Consider the following 25,059-nt stretch of genomic DNA (forward strand, 5'->3'; position numbering starts at 1 on the left):
TCCCCTCTTTGGAGGTTTTTAAGAACAGGTTGGACAAACACTTGTCAGGGATGGTCTAGGTTTACTTGGTCCTGCTTCAGTGCAGGGGGCTGGAATTGATGACTTATCACTCTACAGTTCTGTGATTTGACTACATCTATCTATGAAAACAGCCTTCCTGGTGGCCAACACTTCTGCATGAAGTATGGAGAAATGGGGGTTGTGATGACAAACCCTCCCTTTCAGTGTTCTTCAGTGACGAAGTTGCATTACATCCTCATCCTTGATTTCTACCTAAAATTTCTTCTGAATTCCATGTTAATCAGGTTATTTATTTGCCAGGTTTCTTTCTGAAGCCACACCAGTCCAGGGAGGGAGACACCTTACATTCTTTGGATATCAAAAGGATACTGGCCTTCTACTCAGACAGGCTTCAGGGACGTCTTCTAGACTTTGTGTCAATTGCTGACAGATCCAGAGGATCTGCAATTTCATCCAAAGACTTTCAAAGTAGATTTCTGTGCATATTATCTCTTGTTATTATCATAGAATATCAGGGTTGGAAGGGACCTCAGGAGGTCATCTATTCCAGCCCCCTGCTCAAAGCAGGACCAATCCCCAGATCCCTAAATGGCCCCATCAAGGGTTGAACTCACAACCCTGGGTTTAGCAGGGCAATGCTCAAACCACTGAGCTCAAACCACTGAATGCCAACATTCATCTCCTTCTAGAGTGATAGCCCATTCTACAAGGTCCCAATCTAATTTTATGACCCTGTTGAAAGATGTCCCAGATGCTGAAATTTGCAGAGCCACAACCTAGTCCTCAATACATATCTTTTCCAAATATTATGCTCTGATTCACGCTTCTAGAGCAGATGCTGCAGTTGGCAATGCAGTCTTGTCTTCAGTGTTATATCTGACTCTGAGGCTCCCACCTCCATCAAGGGATACTGCGTGGGAGTCACCCTGAAGTACAGCATCATTATTCATGTTGTGCAGTAACTGAACTTCTTGCAGATGTGTCGCCCCACTACACCCCCCTTTTTGCCCCCTTCTCACTGCTTCAGAGTCTTGCATCTTGGGACTTTGCAGTAGAGAAGGACTTCGGGGCAGTTCACTTGTGCAGCTACATATATTATTGGAATGGGCCAAGGGGAGGACTAGAGCTGAATGGACACTGCCACCAAAAATCTCCCATGAAAGGTGCATGTGTGGTGGTGTTTGCTCAATTATCCATGCCTCATACTGACAATGTACTTGTTAATTTTCTCTCTCCCAACAAATACAGAGTTTCTTTAGCTTTTAAATCAGAGTTTTGGACAATTATGACAAGAGTTAATTAAAAGTTGCAGGCCTAGTAATACCTGGCTGATTGGATGCCTAAGGGATCTCCTCAGAGGAAAGTCTATCCAGATAGGATGCTGTTTGCTGAAAATCACGCTTAATAATAGGCCTAAAATATTATGTGCATTGGAGTTTAATTTGAGACAAGCTGAGAGAAAAATACTTTTGAGCTGAAAAAGGGCAGATAATGATTCAAGCAGTAACTCCGCTGAGAGCATGTACAAAGTAATAAATGTCTCTTACTCTGACTAATGTAATACCCCTACTGTTTGTTTTAATTGCTTTACAATATGTAGGTTTAGGGGATATGAGAAACAAGAGCTCCAGAACCTTTAATTTTTCTGTATATTTCCTTTTTATAAGGAGTTAAACTGTTGTCATTGCCTCTCTTGGGGTCAGATTCTATTCCCATTGACTTAATGGATATTGGATTGGGCCCCTGAAATGCAGGCAGAAATGGTTTGAAAAATTTCCCCAGGTTAGCCCTGTGATAGCTCAGACTAAAATGTGAGACCTGTTTAAAAGATCTTCCATTTTGCGAGTCTCACAGGATTTAATCATGCCCATTATATTCATCACGTTAAGCAGCATATTCTTTCTCTGTTATGACAGCATGTCTTTAATTTTTTTAATAGTTTGGTTGCTCTCATTCTTGTAGCATTCAGTAATGCTTTTGAAATGACTTCTCTGTTATGTAATGTTGTATAGGAAGTACTGTGGCAAGTGAATTAGGATTATGCTCAGGTTTTTTACACATGTAGATAGAGCAATATAAACATTTTCTGTAGAATTATAATCCTGTCTTATGTTACATAAATAAGAAGAGTTAAATGCAACAATAAATACCACACACAGAAATTTATCACACAACAGGGCATTACCTACACTTAAATGATCAAGAAATGTTTATTCTTGTTCAGAGTTTATAAAATACGTAACTTTCTAACAAATACATCCCCAATATGAACAGACATGGCTAAAAGCACTGTGACTATGTCAGAGCAAGATTATATTTTGAGGCAGAATTTGAAAGATGGTTATATTTCCAAATCTTGATGCTATTTCCAGGATATCCTTCTCTCATTTAAGTGGACAGTACTGCTTGTGACTGGGTTCCCAGGGAGTAGTCTTGATTGTGGGACCACTGAGCCCTTCAAACCACCAGCCTGGGCTGCCTCTCACACAGTGATGCTGATGTCAAATTACAAACTCTGATATGCACTGCACTTACACAGAGGCACACTAGTCTTTGTAAACTGAGCTGAGATTTCCCAAGCACTTCATCCAAAACACACTGTTTTAGGTAAAATATAAAACAGGTTTATTAACTACAGAAAGAGATTTTAGGTGATTGTAAGTAGCAGGCATAGAGATCAGAGTTGGTTACTTAAAAACAAAAATAAACGTGCAGTCTAAGTTCTACAAACTAAGTAGGATTTGAATCAAGCAGTGTCTCACCCTGACAGATGGTACAAGCAGGTTACAGATCCTCAGTACACAGACTGGACTGGATCATCCTTCCCCAGTTCAAAGTCTTTGTCCTCCAGGTGTTTTGGGGGGGAGGGTTTAGGGGAAGGCCCATTTACCATGTCTCTTCCCCTCTTTTATGTTTTCTCCTAGCTTGCTGGAAAGATTTTTGCTGTGATGTGGGATCAGGCAGTCTCCATTGCATACATGCTCTCTATGAGAAGTCTCTGGGAGGGCCATTGGCAGAGTGGATTCCCTTTAATGAGCTGTCAGTATGTCTTGCTGATCCTTTGCAATTGAAAGGTTGGTTGTGGGCATCTCCCAACCTCACAGCATATTTCAGTAACACACATAGCAATACTTCATAACTTCACATACAATGATAGTACATAAATCCAACAGGATATTAATGTTCAACAGATCAAGATTTTCAAAATGATACCTCACAAGGTATACTTTATACAAAACATATCATACTCATATCACCAGGGTGAATATGGAGGTTTCCAGGGTGCTACTTTGGGGTACAGAGGATCATGCTGCTATAACAAGGTTGTCCTGGGTGAGCCTCAAAATGGAATATGTCTTCCAACAGCTAAAAACAGAGCTAAGAGCTATTCAGTCAGCTTGGGGTGGGAAGTGCATTCCTCTCTCAATAGGAATTGTTTTACTGGCTAGATACACATCTTATAGGTGTGAATTTCCAGCTATATTAGCTATAAATCGACTATTTTAAGGCTAGAGTAATTTTGACATAAAATGCCATGTGTCTGCATGGAAAAGAGATTTTCATATATTTTCAGCCAATCTGGTTCTCTATGGCCTTACTCATGTAACTGGGAAATGGTTCCAGTTGCCCAGCAATATTTGGTTTTCAGTAGCTGAGCAGTGAAAAGAGCAATGAATTATTTTGCTGAATGCAATCTAAGTTTGTTTTTAAGTCTTCCTAATGGTTATAAATTAATTTATGTTCTGGAGACATCTTTTTAGGATAATTCCTAGCTATCCTGCATTTTTTTAAATTATTATTAGTAGTATTAGCACTTTCAATCTTTAAACCACAATATGACCACTAATTATTCCTACCACTGCCCTCTGTAGTATTAACTCCATTTTACAGATGAGGAAATTCACTCTTGGAACAATTCTGGTGAAATACCTTGTGTAAAGCCACTTGGTAAGTCAGTGGCAGAGAGCGGGATTGGGACTCATGTGTTTGACTCCTAGTTCAGTAGGCCATTGTATCCCTCAGAATAGGAACAAAATTTCTAGGGGAGATTCACCAATTAACTTTCAATGTAGATTCTAACATATCAGCTATAATATTTTCATAATCAAAGGTTGTCCTCTGAGTAGATAAATCTAAGAACAACTTAAGCTTTTGGAAATGAAGAACTACATAACCTACCAGTTGTTTATCCACTTGGAGGTTTTCTTGTTGCTATGGAGATGATGTCATAAACAGAATTATTGCATCAGGGCTTATCAACAGACTTATTGTTATGAGATGGAGACCAAGGTTCAGTGCTAGAGAGGACGAAGGATCTTTGGCTATTGCCAGGCAGGATGATTTGGTACTGCTGGAAGGACTAACTTTTTGGACCCAACTGGTCTGTCCTGTCAGGAAGCTATACTGCATGCATAGCCCACTTTTACCTTCTACTGGTTGTTTATTGCTCCCTCGAGCCAAGAAAATGCACAATACATAGTGCTTTTCATCCCAAAAGATCCCAAAACCAAAGGAATATTTAGCTTTATGCGCATCGTGTTTACACATCTTTTTCAAAAGTTCTTGTCCTTTAGAGAGATTTAGTGACCATGAAAGGATTTGTAGAAGGATAGTTGTGGTTATGATGGCTTTAAATTACTTTCAGCACTTGAACATGTTTGCCAGTGCAATGATTGTTAATTAGGTAAATATTTTTTTGTTTCCTCTGGGCTGTGAATGTTTGTGGTATTTCAACCAGACATACTTCAACGGATGGGACTTCCCAGGCCCTTAGTGAAGAGGAGATGAACAGACTGGGAGCCAAGATTGTGAAAGCAGAACTGATGGGAAATTTGGTAAGGTTTTTGAAGATTGCCCTCATTTACTGCAGATGGCATGTACTATAGCTCACAGAGCTTGAATTGGCCTCTCTTTTCGACCAAAGCACTATGAAAAGCCATTTGATCAGGCTCAAGATTTAATGTGCAACCTTCTTCATAACTTCTCCTACAAACAGATATACCCTGTGGTCAAGGGGGGAGGGGCTTCAGCCCCATAGAGATTTGTAGAATAGGGAACATGTCAAAAACAATTTTCTCTTTATGGTGAGAGTTAGAGAACAGTGTATAGAGGTTTTCTGTTGAACAGGAGGAAGGGGAAACTTGCAATGTGCTCCTGCCAATTTCAAAATAAAGGTGGAAGGCATCCTGATTTCCTGTTATCACCACAGAGCTAGGGTTACCATATTTTAAGTGTCCAAAAAGAGGACACTCCATGGGCCCCGCCCCTGCCCCAATTCTGCCCCTTCCCCGCCCCCTGCCCTAGCCTGGCCTCGCCCCAACTCCACCCTCTCCCCTGGACGCTTTGCCCCCCCTTTCCCCTCCCCCTCCCCTGCTTCCCGCGAACATTTGATTCGCGGGAAGCCTGAAGCAGCAGGCAAGCTGGGGTGGGGGGGCGCGGCCCAGGCCAAGAGGCTCTGGCCCTGGTGTCTCCCGCCCGGCTTTGCTCGGGCCCTGGGGCGCCGGCCCCCAGCCGAAAACCCCCCGCCCCGCACCGCCGGGCCCCGGGCCCCGGCCCTGGGCCGGGCGCCCCCCGGCCCCGCACTGCCTGGCCCCCCCCCCGGCCCCGCACTGCCTGGCCCCCAGCCCCGCACCGCCGGCCCCCGGCTGAGCACCGCCCGGCCCTGCACCCCCGGCTGAGCACCGCTGGCCCTGGCCCGGCCCCAGCGGCTCCAGCCCCCGGCCGAGCACTGCAAGTCCCTCCCTCCCTATTTTCCTGGACATGTCCGGCTTATTGGGATTTCCCCCCGGACGGGGATTTGAGGCCCAAAAAGCCGGACATGTCCGGGAAAATCCGGACGTATGGTAACCCTACACAGAGCTCAGTCAGCAGACACGCGTAGTTCATGCTGCCCTGCAGTAGTACATGAGCGCTAAGCATCAAGATTATGATTGTAACCTGTCCCTAGCGGGGTGAGCTCCCCATGAGTCTCTGGAGCTCCTAGCAGCTGCAAGTTTGGCACCACAGTCTGAACTGGAACTGCTAAAGCAGACTGAAAAATCAAGAACATCGCTGTGTGATTTGAAAGACTCTTGTTTCCAAAAAAGATATTTTTATTACATAACACTATAGATACATTGTACTGGTTTATCTGATGCCTTTTAGCTAATGGTGATAAGTGAAAACTGTGTCCAACTAACTTCCACTCTCTGACACAGAGGTCCTTGTGGTTTGCTGATGCTGAGAGAGGTAACACAGTAATGCACAGTTCTGGGAACACCAGTAGATTGGCACATGCCCCCCAGTTTTTGTGTATTATTTATTTATGAATTTATTTATTATTTGTCATGCGTATTGTGGTAGCACCTTGAGGTGTCAACCATGTCAGTCTCATTGTGTTAGATTGAGGCTATGTTTTGCAAGTTATTGTGTCGTGCATAGATGCTCTTAAAGACGTACTGCAAAAATCTAATGGACAATGGTGAAAAATGTCCATTTTAGAAACAATTCAACCGGTGTGGTCCTTTATGTATTTTTTTGTTTTTGTTTCTAAGGATGATTTTTTTTCATGCGTCTATGCTTGCTGCATGAGTCTCCCCTGAAGCAATAATTCTGTTTGACATCATCTCTACAGCAACTGCTGTAATTGTGAAGTCACAAATAAGATTATAACTTTGTGCAGGGAACAAGAAGTGGCTTTCAGACTTTTTTTTTTTATTTAGGATGCCCTCGCAGATTATTTTTCACACAGATCTGTGTCTCCTATTGGTATTTCCAAAGTCAATATTACACGTTTTATATTTTTAGGGTGGCCAGATGTCCTGATTTTATAGGGACAGTCTCGATATTTGAGGCTTTTTCTTATATAGGCACCTAAAACCCCCCAACCCACATCCCGATTTTTCACACTTGCTATCTGGTCACCCTTTACATTATAAATAACTATGTGCAGATCTTATTTTACATCAGTATTTTGTTTTCCCCTTTGCATAATCATCAGAATAAATGTGTATGCAGCATATTTTTAAACAGAGATGGCTTTTAAAGAGACACTGCCAAGCTGAAATCTAGTCAGCTTTTAGTTCTTTTCAAAGCTAACTTTTAGTGAACTAAAAGTAATTTCAGATACTACATCTTTCCCCTTAAGTCTCACTGCCAATTTGGGGGATTTTAAACTCGTATTTTTTAATATTTTTCTCTTCCCTATTGATATTTGGAAAAACCCACGCAAATAAAGAGAAATTGGATATTTGGCCCTCCAGGGGAAACCAGTGAAACTGACTATACACTAAGTGCTATAAAATGCATAAAGTAATCAAAATCGTGGGGGACATGGGAAACCCATAATTTTTCTAATTCTCTAATTTTTAGTCATGGTAATCTTAGCTGATACATGTAACAATACAGGGAAACATTTGGACAGAAGTATGATTTTATGCTGTCAGTGTTCTTTTAAGTAACAGAAGAAAATATTCTCAATAAAAGCACTCTTGTAAATACAAATGATGTATATGTGAGGTATTTTGCAATTTTGTTTGATTTCAGTTAGTAATAGTCAAAATTGTTATGTATAATGCTGCTGTTAATTTCATATTAATTATTTTAATAATTTATATTGAAATTAATTTTTATCATTGTGTGGAATCAGCAATTTAGGCCTGTTTCCCTTGTTTAATAATAAATGTAAATCAAATTAATTAATTTGTTACATTTTGCTCTATTGCTCTGAATTTAGCCCATTGAGTCTAAATTGCTGTGATTTATGTAATAGGAACTATGCAGTGTTGTTGTAGCCATGTCGGTCCCAGGATATTAGCGAGACAAGGTGGGTGGAGCAGCTTCTGTTGGTGAGAGACAAGCTTTCGAGCTACACAGAGCTCTTCTTCAGGTCTGCAGAAAGGTATTGAGAGTGTCACAGCTAAATACGAAATTGAACAGATAGTTCAGCATAAGTAGTTAGCACATATTCTAAGGGAACTATCTGTTCAATCTTGCATTTAGCTGTGAAACTCTCAGTACCTTTCCCAGACATGAGGAAGAGCTCTGTGTAGCTCAAAAGCTTGTCTCTCTCCTCAACAGAAATTGGTCCAATAAAAGGTATTATCTCATCCACCTTGTCTGTATAATGAGGAGTGGAAGAGAGGAAATATCAGGAAAAACAATTAATGGGAGACTGCAAATAGGCCTTACTCTTCCATCTTTGGGTCATCCAGAACCCAGATTAGACTCAATCTCAGCCCAGATTCCGAGGTGGTGTTTAAGGGAGGGTAAATCTATGCAGTAGAAACAGCTGTAAGATTTGCTCCCTTAGACTCTTTGTGGAACTTATAAACTAAGGGTGTTGCTGGAAAAGGATGTCCATTATATTAGATTAGACTTACCTCTATTTGCTTTTCCATTTGTATAATGGCTGTTATGCTTACCTACAGATTTTATGAGCATAAATTGATTAATATTTGAACAGTGCGTTTGAAAAGTAATGTGTTATGGGAGTGCTATTTTTAAAATGATATGTACCATAATGCTTCAGATACATCTGTCTTAAATTTTTTGGAAAAATTTCTGATCTTGTACCTATAATAAGGAATTGTTCAAATGGCACTGGCATTACAGTTAATAGTACTTCTCTATACATGTGAGCTGGTGTTTTAAAAAATAAACAAAATATGGAGAAGCAAGAGAAATGGACAGTTGGGATATATATTTTTGTAAATAAGAGCTAAAACAACTGAATTAATTCATTTTTATCATTTTCTTTAAAGGATTTAGCTTCAAAGCTTCAAGCCCAGCTTGAAAATGCATGTAAACTAAAAGAAAGTAGAACAGAGACTCCTGCAAGACAACCTGAAAAGGAGGTAAGGGAAAAATATTCCTCCATTGTTATGTGCTAGCACAAAAATCACAATGCAGGTGAAAAGTACCTGTAGCAATGATATTTTTAAATTCAGATGTTGAAATTTACAAAGGCTATCTGTAAAAGAGCCAAGACAGCTAGTGAGTGCTAAAATGTCAGAGTGTATAGCTGTAGGGAAAATGTCATAAACTCCTTCTGGGTGCAGTTCATCCCAGTGCATCCTTCATGAGAGTCCAATTCCTGTTGTAATTGAATAGTACACCTCCCAGTGATTCCATTGGGAACAGGATTTGGCTCTTACTACAGCTCTTAAGTAGTGTGTTAAGCCATTGCATGGCACCTCGATACTGGGTATTTTTTGCCCCCAGTATTCAGGTTTCACTTTACTTTGCTTACATTGGTAAAATAATGGCAAAGTGTCCGTTGTGTCTTATTTCTTCAGGTGATGCTGAGCATATTCCCATTGCAGTAATTTACTTTAAAAAAAATATATATATATAGAGAGAGAGAACAAACTGCCTCCATCTGGACAGCATGAGATACTATTTCTAACAGTAATTTCTGGTGGTAATATAGACCACAAAAATGAAGCTGGAAGGAAAATTACAGTTTTAGATTGTATGGAGCAATCTTCAGATTTACGGACCCCAAAATAGATGTAAAGTCAATATAGAGTAAATCAGATTGGACATTGTCCAGTGAACATGTTTAGACAGCTTTTGTATTTGATCTTTATAAAGCTGCTAGAAATTAAAAACTTTGTAAAATAAGTATGCAGATAGAAAGTGAAACTAGTTAATTTTTCAAAGCGTGCTAATTACAGTTTCAAAGTACAGTATAGTTCTTCTAGATCACAAGAGACATATTATCTTTTTTAGAAGCAAATATGTTGTGTATATACTTACCTCATTATATTTAAATATGTCTGTTTTTCATGAAGGACTGGAGCAAGCATATTGTAAGTAAATATAAGATAAGTAGCATAATTATGCCTTTTAGGGTAAACTCAGAAAAAGGCATTAAAAACCAACACCAAAAACAGAAGAAAACAGAGATACTAATTATTCACTTCCATTTAAAGATAAATTATTACCAGTACATATGTGACGGGTTGGATCACAGAAGCCCCCTTGGGAGCTGCCAACAGATGTGCAAAGACTACCCCTACTTCTGTTTTCCCTGCCAGCTCAGGACTCCAGCACCCGGTCTTGCCGAGCCAGCCACTCCTGTCTGGCTCTAACACAGATCCAGGGTCTGAATCACTTGTCCCAAAGCTGCAGGTTTACCTGAAGACAGCTCACAGTAGTGTGCTTGTCTTTAGCACTCAGATGCCCAACTCCCAATGGGGTCTAAACCCAAATAAATCCGTTTTACCCTGCATAAAGCTTATGCAGGGCAAACTCATAAATTGTTCGCCCTCTATAACACTGATAAAGAGATATGCACAGTTGTTTGCTCCCTCAGGTATTAATACATACTCTGAGTAAATTACTAAATAAAAAGTGATTTTATTAAATACAGACAGTAGGATTTAAGAGGTTCAAAGTAGTAACAGACAGAACAAAGTAAGTCACCAAGCAAAAATGCGCAAATCTATGCCTAATCAAACTGAATACAGATAATTTCCTCACCAGTTCCAGAGTGCTCCCTTTTACAGGCTAATCTCCTTTTAGCCTGGGTCCAGCAATCACTCACACCCCCTGTAGTTACTGTCCTTTGTTTCAGTGTCCTTCAAGTATCCTGGGGCGGGGTGGAGAGGCTTTAGCCAGCTGAAGACAAAATGGAGGGGGTCTCCCACAGGTTTAAATAGACTCTCTCTTGTGGGTGGAGACCCCCCTCCTCCCTCCTATGCAAAGTCCAGCTCCCAGATGGAGTTTTGGAGTCACCTGGGCAAGTCACATGCCCCTGCATGACTCAGTCTTTGCAGGCCGACACTATTGTCCACATGGCATCTTGCATGTCTCCAGGAAGACTTCTCATGTGGATTGGAGCATTCCAAGATGCATTGTTCCCCAAGTGTCTCCTGATCAGGTACTTAACCTGGCGAATTCCTTCCTAAAGAAGCTGACCAAATGCCTCACAAAGCTTACTTAGAAATCAAGCAAGTATACAGCCCATATTCTTAACCTCGAGTAGAAAATGATATAGATGTACAAATAGGATGAATAGATATAGTAGACCATAACCTTTACGGAGATATGTTACATGGCACAGGCAGCACAAAACATATTCCAGTTATGTCATACATACATTTATAAGCACCCCCTCCCCATAAAGCCTTATGGGGTACACTGTCACAACATATTGCCATAAGAAATGCATATTTAAGTTACTAGCATACCATTTCTCACCAAAAAGGTACTGCTACATTAGGCTGAGCAATAAATCATCTAAAGATATACCTTACAAATATTAAGCATTTTAAAAATTTGCTTCCTGTCCTGTTTAATTTAATTATTTTTTAGTGCCCTAGATATTTTTTCAGCTGAAGTGCATTTGTTGGTTTATGGCTTCTGAAAAGCTTGGTAGCGTTCAATCTGATATTGCCAATTTAAAAGTACAGTTTTAAACTTTAAAAAAATATCTGGAAGTTTGCAGTGTTGAAATATCTTATATATGGAAATCTGATGCTATGATTGGATGAAAAAATAGGCTATTTTTGTATGTCAGCAATTATATTCCAAGGTCTTGTAAAAAGAAATGCATTAAGATTTAATAATTAGGAGGTATTAATGGCATAATAAATGATTGGATGTGTGAAAAAAACCTGTTAATTTTATATTCACATGTAACTACAAATGAAAAATGTTTTTTCTGTGTAACTACTCAATTCCTTTTGGGTTTATATAATAGCATCCTTCATACACCAAAGCATTTTACTGTAAAAGATTAGGCTGCAACGAGTCATGGAGTCTGCCTGCATAGGGCTTATTGTAGTAATTGGGGCTTTTTATTCTGAGAGTTCAGAGAGTGGGACTATGTATACTAATGCGACTGCCTGCCACTATGTTCTCAGCATAGCTCTCACACAGTCTTGCATATCAGTCTGTCTTTTATTGATGGGGAAATGTTGGCCAGCATACCAGGGTTAACCCAGCTATTATTGAAAAATGCCAGTGAATTCTCAAATTCTGATTACAAGCCCCAGCCGAGTTTTGACTGTGATGTTGGGAGTTAGGTCAAAGAGAACTTGACAAGGATGTGTTAGGTAAAAAGCAAGTCCTTACTCACCTCTCCAGCACCCGAGTTCGTGCGGAGTTGGTATGGGGCTCACAATCTGTCAGAGACCAGACACCAATTCGTTGATCAACGGGCTCACACTATCCTTAGCTTGAAAGGTTTCAGAGTAAGTGTGGCAAGTTTATTAGGGGTGAGCATCAATATTTATACACAGAAGTAAACAAAGTGATTAACAGATCATGATGGTCATGCATAATCAATCAAGATTCTACAGGATAAAACAGGTAAAATGTAAATTCAAAAAGGAGAAAAGGGGAGATGGCTACTTAAGGGGAGGGGGGTGTCATGAGTAGTTCGCAGGTCAGAGCTTTGATTAAAAGTTCAGACAGAGACATCAAGTCTGGGTTAAGTTTAAGCTCAGCAAAAGTTCAGACTCAACAGATGTTATGGCTGTACCGTCTCATGATACTCAGTGGTAGGAGAAGAGTATGCACAGGGAGCTAGTGGTCAGGTTTAATCGCCTCTTGTAGCTATATTAAACCTTCCATAGAAGCATAGAATAAGCAGTGCTACCTGTCTTCTGAGTGCCAGGTTGGATCCAAATTCCTGGTCCTCAGACAGCATGCTGTGAAGAGTCAGGAGTGTGGCCATGGGAGGCTCACCTGCTGTTCTGCACAGTGTTCAGTAATCGCTCATGCTTCACTACACTGCTGCTGGGGTTCCCTCAGCACTATTTTGGTGATGAACAGGTTTTTTTTAATTGTGTATGGTGAACTGATGAGGCAGAGAGCGATAAGGATTCTGTACAAGAGGGCAGGAGTTACAGGAAAAGGCTCTTGCACCAACATAAGATTATGTGAAGGAACAGAGATAATGACAGTTCTAAAACAACTGTAGGGAGCAGGAAAGGAACTGGAGAAATACCAACCTTCATTTTACATGTTTGGCATTTATTTCATTTGATGTCAGCTGCTAGTTTTACATGTGTCCAAAATACAGGAAAATTATAATTTTATTAGCTGAGATCTTAAATTGGTTTTGGCTTTTAGCGTATTGGAATAGTTTTAATTCTGTTGTTTGTTTTCAGGTATCAGTGTTGAAATCTGAATTCTGTAATCTGGATAGGGAAGTTTGTTTATACTATTATGTTTATTGTGGGCAAGAGTAGGTGTCACAGGCAGTCCTCGACTTTACGCCGTTTGAGTTACGATGAACGGCACTTATGACACTTCTACATTGACATCCTGATTTGACTTAAGATTATAGGTTTCGAGTTTACGGTGCTCGGTCCCACAATTGAGTAGATTGCGGTTCCGACATACGACGCAATTGTAGGGAACCAACTGTGTCGTAAGTCCGAGGACTGCCTGTATTTTGCTTTTTCTTTTTTATAGGTCCATTGAAGTTGTACAGTTTTCTCAAATAATTTGTACATTCTTAAATATCATGCTAGCTTTCCTAATCACACATTTGTTATTGCTTTCCTGTAGGCAATGTTTTGGTAACACATCATGTAAAAGACTGTTCTTAAAAATAAATCTAAACTGGAAATCTGAGGGAATAAATTATTTCTGATACTGTGATTTGGAATGCGCTATTCGCAATTTTTCATACTTCATTTTTTTGGGGTAGCTAAGAAAGGCCCTATTATTATATTTAAGTTGTCTCAAATTTGTGTCCACATTACAGAGTGAAAAGTTTTATCTTTTTAACTAAGTAAATATAAAAACTGAAGAACACAAATGAATATCTGACCATAATAAGTTAGGGAAACTCTTCAGTAACAAGATGTTGTGAAATGTAACACCAGTGTAGGGATGGAAAATAATTGGTAGTATAAGGCAGTTTTATTAGATTTTCTTCTATTCACACCTCTAATTATGTCAATATCTGATATCCCTGAATGCATTGCAGATTATTTTCTATATACTGAAAGTCAGGATTCTGATCCCAATTTAGCTAGTTCTGAAGCATGAGTTTAGAGCATAACAACATATCACATTTAACCCTATAACCTCCAAAATAGACTGACTTTTGGCACTATTAGTTTAAGTAGCTCTGGTGGGAAAAGGCACTTTGTATGTAGAACACTAGAATATTGCTCTGATTCTTAGGCCCTGATTCAGCAAAATGCTTAGGTAGGCAGGTGCATAATTTTAAAGCACATGGGTAGTCTTATTCACTTCAATGGGACGTCTTATGTGCTTAAACTTAGAAGACTTTATTGATTAACATATTATATGAACTACATGGAATAAATACCCCACAATTTGAGTACATCCATGTGCAATGATAATGTGGAAAAAAATAGGGCAGTGGTATAAAAAAAATAGTATATGATTTGGGGAACAAAGATTAAAACTAAAGGCCAAATTCTGCCCTTTCAGTTCTGTTCAAAGTCATTGGGAGTCTCAAACTTCACTGAACATCTAAGGGCAGAATTTGTACTTACATGCCGTGGTGTGGTGATTAATACGTGGCTAGGTGTTTTAATTTCACATAAAAATTTAGCTTCTTCTGTTCAAATTGTAATGAACATTTTGAGGAAAAATGTTATTGTTTGACAATGTGCTCTGTATTGTCTAAGATAAGGTTCCTGTTCCAAAGAGCTTATAATTTAGTACACACACAGAAAACATAATTCAGATCACATAATACATCAGGTGCCAGCAAAAGTTTGAGGAGGCTTAGGGATTTCAAAAATAAATATTAAATTAGGATTATGTAGAAAAGAAAGCTGCTTTGTCTTTCTGATACGTGAAAGGGTTGTTACTCTTTTAATCACATTCTGTTTGTTTGGTTATGGGGATTGGATCGATCCATACTGATGAAAATTATCTATTTAAAGTTTCTTTATTTTATATTTTGACCTTTATGAAGCATCACTGGAACTTGAGTGCTGTTTTGCTATAGAATTCTTTGGCAAATGTTGGTAATAATAATGTCTAACTACGTGAAGTGTTTATTTCCTTGATAGTTTTCAAGCAATTAGTGGTATGGATTAGTGCATTACTTGCATGTCTTGGTCTTCTGATTCTTGGAATATATTTTCCACCCTACATCATCTTTGCTCTGGAACCTTGATTTTTTATTTTTTTTAGATGGTTAGTAGAGACGGCTGTCTTGGTACTTTGGCCACTAGATTTATATAAGTCTCAGATATCAGTCATAACTTTGTTTTACAGGGCATCTCTGACTTTGAGATCAGTTTGAATTACTGTAGGTTGTAAATATAGTTGAAGGTCTAAGAGAGCTTTCTAAGAAATGGTCCAGTGGGATGAGTACATCTCTGGTGGATAAATCAGAAATGGAGAGCATTTGTTCCACAGCCAACTATGCTTGGATGGCTAATGTAACACTGGCATCCTTAGCTGGCATCCTTAGCTAGCTAGCTGGCTATTTCTTAAGCATTTTTCACCTTGGAGTACCTATATAAGATTAAGGGTAGATGTAAAAACTCAGATGCTTTTTTATAGTCTAAGTGAAAGAATAATGTCTCTTAACCTGATCATTTCTCTTACCAGTGCTTTTTGACCAAATTTAACAAAATCAGTAGGGGACAAATAAATCAAACTGCACAGTGTGTGCGCATACGTCTGCACATACACACATGCTCTAATTGACTATGTTTATGATAATATTAAGATACTGGATATTGGATACTGTCAACATATAAAACTCTGGTTGATTCCAGTGCTACAGTATGTGCACTTCAATAGAGCTTAAGAAATAAGTCATTTTCCATTTCATAGCTCTTCATCATAATACTGGCAACAAAGTTAGACTCTGACAGCAGAGTGATTGTTGCAGACAGTTCTTAATAATGATGAATTAAGCTTAAAGTATGAAATTAATTGAGTAAAAGCCACAAGTAAGTACTTTAGGCAAAGTAACATGGGAATGCTGAAGAGAATATTAAGTTATACAGTTCTTCTTTGAGTAGGGTCCATATGGGTGCTCCACTGTAGGAGTGCGTTCACCCCTGCGCTGCTGATTGGAGAATTTCAGTTGCAGTCCGTCCCACTCATGCACGGTGCCTCACCTGCCATGAGGCTAGCTAGCATGCTCGGGCATTTCCCTGTCAGTTCCTTCTCAACCGCCCCTGGGTAGAGACCGAGCTGAGAGCTGTCCATTTGCGGATCATTAACTTTCTATAATCTTGTTTATTTAGCTTCACTTTAAGCTTTTTTTCTTAAGTACCTTAGTTTTTTTTTTTTAGTTGGCCATGCCGCCCTCCCCAAAAAAGTAAGAAAAGAAAAGAAGAAAGGGATTGCCTTCCTTTGGCTCCCCAGGCTTCAAGAAGTGCCTGAGCTGCAAAGAGTCCATCCCAGTAACAGACGGACATTAGCAGTGCGTTCGCTGCTTGGGGGAACAGCACAACCCATAGAAGTGCATCTGGTGCCCAGCTAAAGCCCAGGTCCAGGAAAGACAGAGAGTTGAGGCTTTAACTCCTGCTTATGGAGTCAGCCCTTCAACCCCCAGAGTCCCGGAGTTGAGTCATCACCGCAACCTTCTACGTCGAAGGCAGGTGATTTAAAGGAGACAAGACATTCTCAAAACCTCTAAGCCAGTGGTTCCCAAACTGGGGTTCATGAAATGTTACAGGGGGTTCTCGGGGAAAAAATTCCCTAATGGCGGACAGAGCTGTCCCTAAGAACCCCGGGCAGCATGGGGCCAGCAGCCCGGAGCCCCTGGACTTCCAAGACCTAAGCAGATTAAAGCAAGCATATCTATGACACGGAGGAGATTTAAACTTCAAGACTCCTTATTAGAAATGGAAAGGGAGGTGGATATTTTTTGCTGTTTTTAAAATTAAATAGGCAGCTAGTATTGTTTTTAAAATTATTATTAAGAACAAGTTTAAGCTTTGTTATAACATGTATTGTTTGCCTGGACTCCTGAAGAGCGAGAGAGACATAAATCCACCCAGGGGAAGGCTACATCATTACAACCAGGACCAACCCAGGTGGACAGTATGGTCAGGCCCGCGCCACCATCTCCGCTGACACTCACCAATGGAATTCTGGTGCGCATTTGATCTCTCGGTGTCTGATGCACCAGACTCGCCCATCTTCAGTACCGAAGCCCCGGTACTAGGCTCCCCCAGGGCATTATAATTAATGGTGTCTCCGGGCTGTGCACTGTGCTTCTCCTCAGCAGAGTCGGAGAGTGAGGAAGAGGACCTGGTCTCCCAGCGCTGCTCCTACCCACCACAAGGGGACCAATTCCAATATGGGTAACCGGGGTATCGCCCACTGAACCCACAACCCCCCCATGGTATGGACAGCTCTCGTTTCAACCACCAGCACCCTATCCCCAGTGGCCTTACTGGGATCCCTGGCAATCCCAGAGATAGAAAACCTCTTGGGCTCCTAGTGTTATACGCCAACAAGCTAGGAGGTACCCTCCTTCAGCAGCGGCATCTAGTGCTCCAGAACTTCCTGTACAGCTGGTGGAGGAAATGGAGCCTGAGGCAAAAAAAGAGGACACTCCTCAAGCCTGCTTTTTGTCCTCATCGCCTAATGAGGCAGTGATGCTCCCCACCATCCATGGTGGATGATTTTGAGTTGTTTCAGGACTTGACACACAGGGTTGCAGATGGCCTACAAATTCAACTACAGGTGATGTCTGAATCCCAATTCAAATTGGTAGATATTCTACGTGCTTCTACCTCTACCAGAGCGGCGCTCCCTGTAAACAAGGCGCTTCTGGACGCAGCCAGACTTGTGTGGCAGACCCTGGCATCCACCCCACCTCTCCAACATGTAAACAAGCAGGTAAAAAATACTGGGTGCCAGCAAAACTATGTGACATTAATTGCCTTTATTGACAAACTGCCAGATTCTCATAAAGAACAGTTTACAGCCATAGTTAGAGGGCCAACTGGTAGCAAAAACGTCCCTCCAGATAGTCCTGGATGCAGTAGACATGGCCGCTCGCTCAATTTCGACTGCGGTGATCATGAGAAGGGCTTTGTGATTGTAGTCACCTGGTTTCCTCAAAGAGGTCGAGGCAATGGTAGAAGACCCCTTTGATGGAACGAAGCTGTTCGCTGAGAAGACGGATACCTACCTTCATACACTGAAGGATTCTCGGGCGACCCTTTGCTCATTGGGAATTTATACGCCAGTCTATAAGAGGAAACACTGCCCTCAGATGCAGTTTAAGCCTCGTTCGTCATAATATATGCCTCAGTATCAATCACAAAGGCCCTACGAACTCCACTGAAAGAAACCAAGGTTCCCTCTGAACCAGCCCTGCAGTGTAGGAGCTATAGAGCCAGTATTCATGTGCCTCAGGGGCAAAGGCTTCTATTCTTGCTTCTTCCTGATACTCAAGAAAAAGGGAGGTTGGAGTCCTATACTGGACCTCAGAGCACTCAACAGTTTTATCAAAGCGCAGAAGTTCAAGATGGTACTCTATCCACGATCATCCCAGCACTAGAAGAAGGAGATTGGTTCTCGGCCGTCGACGCATGCTTCCATATCATTCTGAGCCACAGACAGTACCTCCGATTTACTGTGGATCAGGACCACTACCAGTACAGGGTCCTCCCATTTGGCCTCTCTTTTCCCACAGGGTATTCTCCAAGGTCCTCTCGGTGGTGGTAGGGTAGCCCATTTACGGTCTCGGGGTATTATGATTTTTCCTTAACTGGACGATTGCCTGCTCAGGGCTTGGTCTTACACAGTGGCCCAACAAGTCACCAAAGTCACATGTGATCTGTTCTCAGACCTGGGCCTGCAGATCAACAAACAAAAATTGACCTTGATTCTGGTACAAAGTTCATAGGAGCCGACATTGACTCTGTTCAAGCGAAGATGCTCCTCCCACTTCACAGATTCCTCAGTTTCTCTTCATTGATAGAGACAGTTTAATCCAGCCCACAAATCTTGGCCAGACACTGCCTCCAGCTTCTGGGCACATGGCCGCGGGCATATCAGTTGTTGCCCATGCCAGATTACATATGAGATACCACCAAGCGTGGTTTGCCTCAGTTTACAAACCAAACAAAGACTATATAAATAAACTCATGTCTGTGCCTTCCAGGATCAAGCAATCCCTAGACTGGTGGAAAAACCTGACAAACATTTGTATGGAAGTTCCATTTATGCAACCTTCCCCATCTCTTCTGACCACCGATGCATCCCTCATAGGATGGGGGTGTATCTCAATGGTCACACAATACAGGGCAAATGGTCCCCAGCAGAGACATGCCTTCACATCAGTTCGCTCGAGCTCAGAGCAGTCAGAAATGCATGCACTCGTTTCCTTCCACTGATCAAGGACTCTCAAACAAAGGTAATGATGAACGGCATGGCCTGTATGTACTACGTTAACTGACAAGGAGGAGCTAGAGCCCATTCCTTGTGCATGGAAGCACTGAAGTTATGGAACTGGTGCATTTTCCACCACATTCTAATATCAGCGGCGTATCTGCCAGGAATACACAATATGACAGCCAACAGTCTCAGCTGAAAATTCCCACGCGACCATGAATAGGAGATAGAGATGAAACCCCTATGTGACGTATTTTGGTGGTAGACTTTTTTGCGATTCACCGGAACAGGAAATGTTACCAGTACTGTTCCAGAGCAGGGATCGGTCACCACTCCTTTCTTGGGACAAAGGCCTCTTGTATGCCTTTCCTCCCATTCCTCTTTCTGATGAAGGTCCTGCTGAAAGTGAAAACAGGGAAGGTGAGCATCATTTTGATTGCTCCTACCTGGTCCAGACAGACGTGGTACCCTTACCTGTCACAGCTGTCTGTCTGTCCTGACTCTTCCGGTCATTCCTCATCTTCTGTTGCAGAATGGGGGTCGCACTCTCCATCCAAATCTGAGGACCTTATGGCTCAAAGTGTGGCTCCTTCCTGGTTCCAGCTCATATAGGCATCTTGCTCTGAGGAGGTGAAAGAGGTGCTGTTACACAGTAGAAAGAGCGCTACCCGCCAAACCTTCCTTCAAAAATGGAAGAGGTTTCAGACATGGTGCCAACCCAGGGGAATTGCCCTGGCTGCGACCACTCTACCATTGGTGTTGGACTATTTATTATCCCCTCTTTCGCACTCACAATATATAACTAAAAGCAGTAAAAGAAATATTTGAAAAATGTGAACAGATGCTGCACATACTAGCATTCAGATGTCAAGCATCCTAGGCTGTTGAGAAGTTAGCAAATACACTCACTGTACTACTGCCACTATTTAAAAAAAAATATGGGAAGATAACTAAAAGATTAAAGAAACAAATGTAGGATCTTCAGTGTGGGATCTCTGGGTCCCAGCTACACAGTGGGCACATAAAATTACAAGGAGAAGGCTTACAAACCGATAACTTCAGCACAGCAAGTCTTTATATTTAACTACTGGATTTTGAATTTAAAAGCAATTGCTTTCAGTTGAGTAGGAATTATTTAATCAAATTAAGGGTAAAGCAATAGACATATCTTTTGCCACAAGATACAGCAATTTCAAAAGCATGTCTAATCAGACTTTTCCAATTAAAGATATGCAGATTTATCTCTGAGAGTTGTTTTGGATACAGAGAGTGGATGAAAGATCCCTGGAGAATGATAGTATTCAATATAGCCAGATACAATACATCAAGTTACAGTCTGAAAATGATTGAGGGGATACTGATAAGAAGAGGGAAACATTCCCTAGGCTACCTACTGCCTTCTTTGCAGATGTATCATCCTCTAGTTTACCAGGAGAATGCTTGTGCCTGGGGTTCTACTGGGCTCAGCACACTTGCTAGTGTAGAGAAATGTCTCTTCTGTTTTCATCCATCCTTGGGGCACCACTCAGGACTGATCTTTTCACAAAAGCCTTCTTTCCGTGAAGATGGCAGGAGCTTGGAAGAACAGTTACGTGATGATTTCATATGGGAGTAATAATTTTAAGGAGAGAGAAAAGGAATAAATAAAGTTAACAAGTCCCGAATCATTCCCCATTATGGAGAGTAACAAGTTACCAGTGATCCCGATCTTCAATGTGTCAGAAGCCTGATGTCTGTTAGGTATAGCTTGCTTTCATTTAGTCTTGTACTACTTGGGTGCATTAGAAATGGGGGGTGCGGGGGAAGAGAGAGAGAAAGAACTCCCAGAAAAAAGAAGTTAACTCTCTAAATGGAGGAGTCAGTTCTTAAGATTAGCATTCTCCACTTTATCAACAAGAAATTGATTACAAAACACATTTACTCTATAACTCAAATTGTGTTTATGCTAAAACTTCATCCCTTATACACAATCCCGAAGAATCAAGCTCAGGATAGAACATGAGATTTTTATCCATAGAAATCACATATAGCATAGTTGCTATCTAGAGGACCATTAGTCACGTGATATTAAAAGAAGGTGAGGAGAATCAACCATAGAGCACAAGTGAAATAATTCTTCTGTTGGCTCTAGTAACAGTTATTTGTTAGTTCTTAATGTTTTTGATGTCTCAAATATTTCATGGAAATAACTCAAAATCTGATTGGAAAATAGTGGTTCTTTGGAGATACAGCCAGTCATATAGAGAACAGGTTGATCGTTAGAACTTTAGGCAACTTTTGATACCTTGGAACAAGAAATGAAAGAAGAAACATACACAATACTTTCAATACGTGGTTTTAGGAAAATCAAAAATTAGGGTTCATGGTTGTAAGTATGCCAGACAGTTGCATTCGGGAAAGAATTTCAATTAAGGGGCATTCTCAAAAGTAGTTCACAAACTGATGATTTTTCTGCAATGGACTATTGTCTTTGCCTAGATATGCATGTTAAGAGGTACCTCAGCATCTGCATCTCCTACTGACTTCAGTGCGAGTTCACAGGGCTCTGAACATTTCAGGAGACACATTGCACCTTGTAGGATTAGTCTCTAAATCCTCATATTGGACTAACTCTTGCCTTCTTCCTCCTCCTGTTACCAACAAGTGCAGGAAGATTCCCGCCAGCTATGTTCCCCTGGCTGTTCCTGCTGTGTAGAGGTGCAAAAGGAGCTGTATCATTTAACCAAATCCTGCCTCATCACCTCCACATAGCAGAATAGATTCTTTGTCTCTGAGGGCACTCTGAACATCAAGGAAAGGATATATTTCCCCCGTAATACTTCTGTTCTACATTATTGCTAAGGAGAGAGTTCAGACCTTAAATTCACATTAACCTTACATACAGTACTTTGAAGCATATAAGTAGTTCTTTGAAATACAGTATTCAGTTTCTGGGATGGACTATGGAAATGCAATTACAAGATCCAGACAATGAGGAGAATAGTCGTGATTTATCTCAGGATGTTCCATAATGCAAAGAATAAATTAAAAGGATGCCTTATTACATTGGCAGTTCTAGTTTTTAGATAGGAGAGTGACTTTTCATTATGGGGTACTTTAGGCAGGACTGTATATATAGTTATATGAATGCATTTACAATTTATACTCAATTCAAGACACAGAATGAAATATTGTTAAAAAAGTTACAAAAACTACTTCCCATGAAGAGTTGCCAAAACTGTCTGAGAGAGACTTAAAATATTGAAGTTTAGTTGACCTGCTAAATGCACAATGAAAATATGCAATCTAATAAAGAATCTTGAATGGTGTGGAACTTTAATAACAGATGGGTTTTGCCTGTTTACCCAGTTGCAAAATGTTGCCCAGCTCATCATAATTTGTAAAACCCACTTTTCCATCATTCTTGAATCTTAAGTCTGCAAAATGCCTGAATTGTTCTTCCTTCAGCAAAAGTCTGCATTTTCCCCACAAAAGGTTCATTAACTATTTGTACCTTTGAGGTCAGCAGTTAGTAAGGTAGGCATCTCTCCACTGAACGGTTTTTGTTACCTATGCATAATTTATTGAAAGTATAAGTACATAGAGTTTATATCAGAACAATTTTCTGCAAACTGGTAAGAACTTTGTGGCCTTTGAAACATGAAGATGTTTAATGTTCCTGTTTTGATTTTAAAAATACCTTATCATAAGGAAAGAGTACAGGTATTTGTCAAGCACTGCTCAGAACGGCCTGGCAGCCAGTAGTGTCTTACAACTGACTTTATTTGTGACTTTAACAAGTGCTTCAGCTATGCTTGTGTCAACTTTTACCTTACAATGTCATGCATTTGTTTTGAGAGTGGGGTAGAAAGTAGTGATTTCCCATTGTGATGTTTCCCTCTGGTGTTATCCGGACTGGTGCTCTGCTAGGTCACTCCAATTCTTGACTCTGGGAGCCAGCCTTACCCTGCTCAGCTGTGAGAACCCCCACTCCTGGGCTGTTCATGCCCAGCCTCTGGCATGTAAGCTGCCCCCAGCTACTTGCAACCGAATGACATGAGCCAATATCTCCGGTCCGAGACAGCCCTAGGAACCTCCGTCTTGCAGTGTCCAGTTATGCCTGCTGGACGCTGCAAGCTTATATGAGTTCGTCAATTTAACAAAGAAATTGATATGTCCCAGGCTTGTTATCCCAAGGGGATCTCTGACACGCTTCAAACCAAACGCACTGCTTCAGGTAGAACAAACAAATGAATTTATTAACTATGAAAGATAGATTTTAAGTGGTTATAAGTCAAAGCATAACAAGTCGGATTTGGTCAAATGAAATAAAAGCAAAACACATTCTAAGCTGGTCTTAACACTTTCAATGCCCTTACAAATTTAGATGCTTCTCACCACAGGCTGGCTGGTTGCTTTTCAGCCAGGCTCTCCCCTTTGATCAGCACTTCGGTCGGTTGGTGTGGTGTCTGTAGATTTAGGTGGAAGAGAAAGAAAGAGCATGGCAAACTTCTCTCCCTTTTATCATGTTTTCTTCTCTTTTGGCTTTGCCGCCTCCCCGCACCCCTTAGAGTCAGGTGAGCATTACTTCATCGCAGTCCCAAACTGACTAAAGGAAGGGGGTTGACTCACTTGAGAGTCCAACCGATCCTTTGTTGTTGCCTAAGCTAGTGTCCTTTGTTCCTGTGAGGCTGGGCTGGGTTTGCCCCTCTGCTCTTGGGGAGTTTTTGCCTGGTCTTATTTTGAGCCTCATAACTATATACATGACATTACAACCTATAACATTATTATAACAATGATTACTATAACATTACCATAACAATGCTCAGTACATCATGAGTCTTCCGAAGACACCTGACATGACAAACTTTGCATTAGATACCACACAATCATATTATAAGCATGAAAATAGGGGTGTAGGGTGTTTCCACAAGGTACAGAATATCACAACCATGGATCACAGTAACTGAAGTCAAAGGCCACTTTTGGACATTTTTTTTCTTTTATCCATACAGTTTTGGTTTCCTACAAAAAGCTCCTATTCCAATATTTACATATGTCTGGTTTTTAAGCTTGAGTTTAAGCTAAGTGCCAAAGTTACAGATTTGCAAAGTATGAATAACTAGACTCTGAAATCATGCTGGGAATAGGACATGCTTTCAAAGGGAGCTTATGTGCTAATGTTAAAAGACAGTGTTTGAATAACTATTTATAACAACGAGAAAAACACATTAAGGCAAAGGTGTCTTTTCTTGAGCACAATTTATGGGAAATTCTTGGAGTATGCAATTTTAATTTTGTCATTAAAATGCAGGAGGAATTGCACAGACCAATTAAATGTATTTGGGCAAAGTAGTAGTAGAGAGTACGTGTCTGGTTTTCAAACTAACAAGGAGAGAAATACTGTCTTCTATATAGGATCTTTTTGGTTTCAATACATGTAATGTGAATAATGGGACAGACAGTGGGTAAACTTCTGTAAATGATCAAGCTAATATTAAAAGAGATTTGAAGTACTGTCTGACACTAGAGATAAAAGACCTTTCAAATGCCATGCAGTATTTGTAATTGATAGTGCCTGCTCTTTTTATTGTTTTTCATAATGATCAAATAAGTAGAATTCAATATATTATCTCTGTTGTGCTCCCCATCCCACATTTTTTTTTTTTCAGGCTTAGGCAGATCAACCTAAATATAGACAAGACAAATAATGTGTGTTGGTCTGTGACTTGCCAAATTTTTCAAAGCTACTAATATAAGAGTCTG

General features: G+C 40.6%; 1 protein-coding gene across 1 annotated transcript in view; it reads left to right on the forward strand.

Moving 5' to 3' along the window:
• CWF19L2 (CWF19 like cell cycle control factor 2) overlaps positions 1 to 25,059 on the forward strand; it is a 165,872-nt gene that overhangs the window by 51,429 nt on the left and 89,384 nt on the right. The window contains exons 9-10 of the mRNA XM_034758854.1: positions 4,760 to 4,856; positions 8,763 to 8,855. Coding sequence (XP_034614745.1) covers positions 4,760 to 4,856; positions 8,763 to 8,855 — 190 coding nt within the window. The remainder of the gene's footprint in view (positions 1 to 4,759; positions 4,857 to 8,762; positions 8,856 to 25,059) is intronic.

Source organism: Trachemys scripta, chromosome 1, assembly GCF_013100865.1.
Source record: "Trachemys scripta elegans isolate TJP31775 chromosome 1, CAS_Tse_1.0, whole genome shotgun sequence".
NCBI classification, from domain to species: Eukaryota; Metazoa; Chordata; order Testudines; family Emydidae; genus Trachemys; species Trachemys scripta.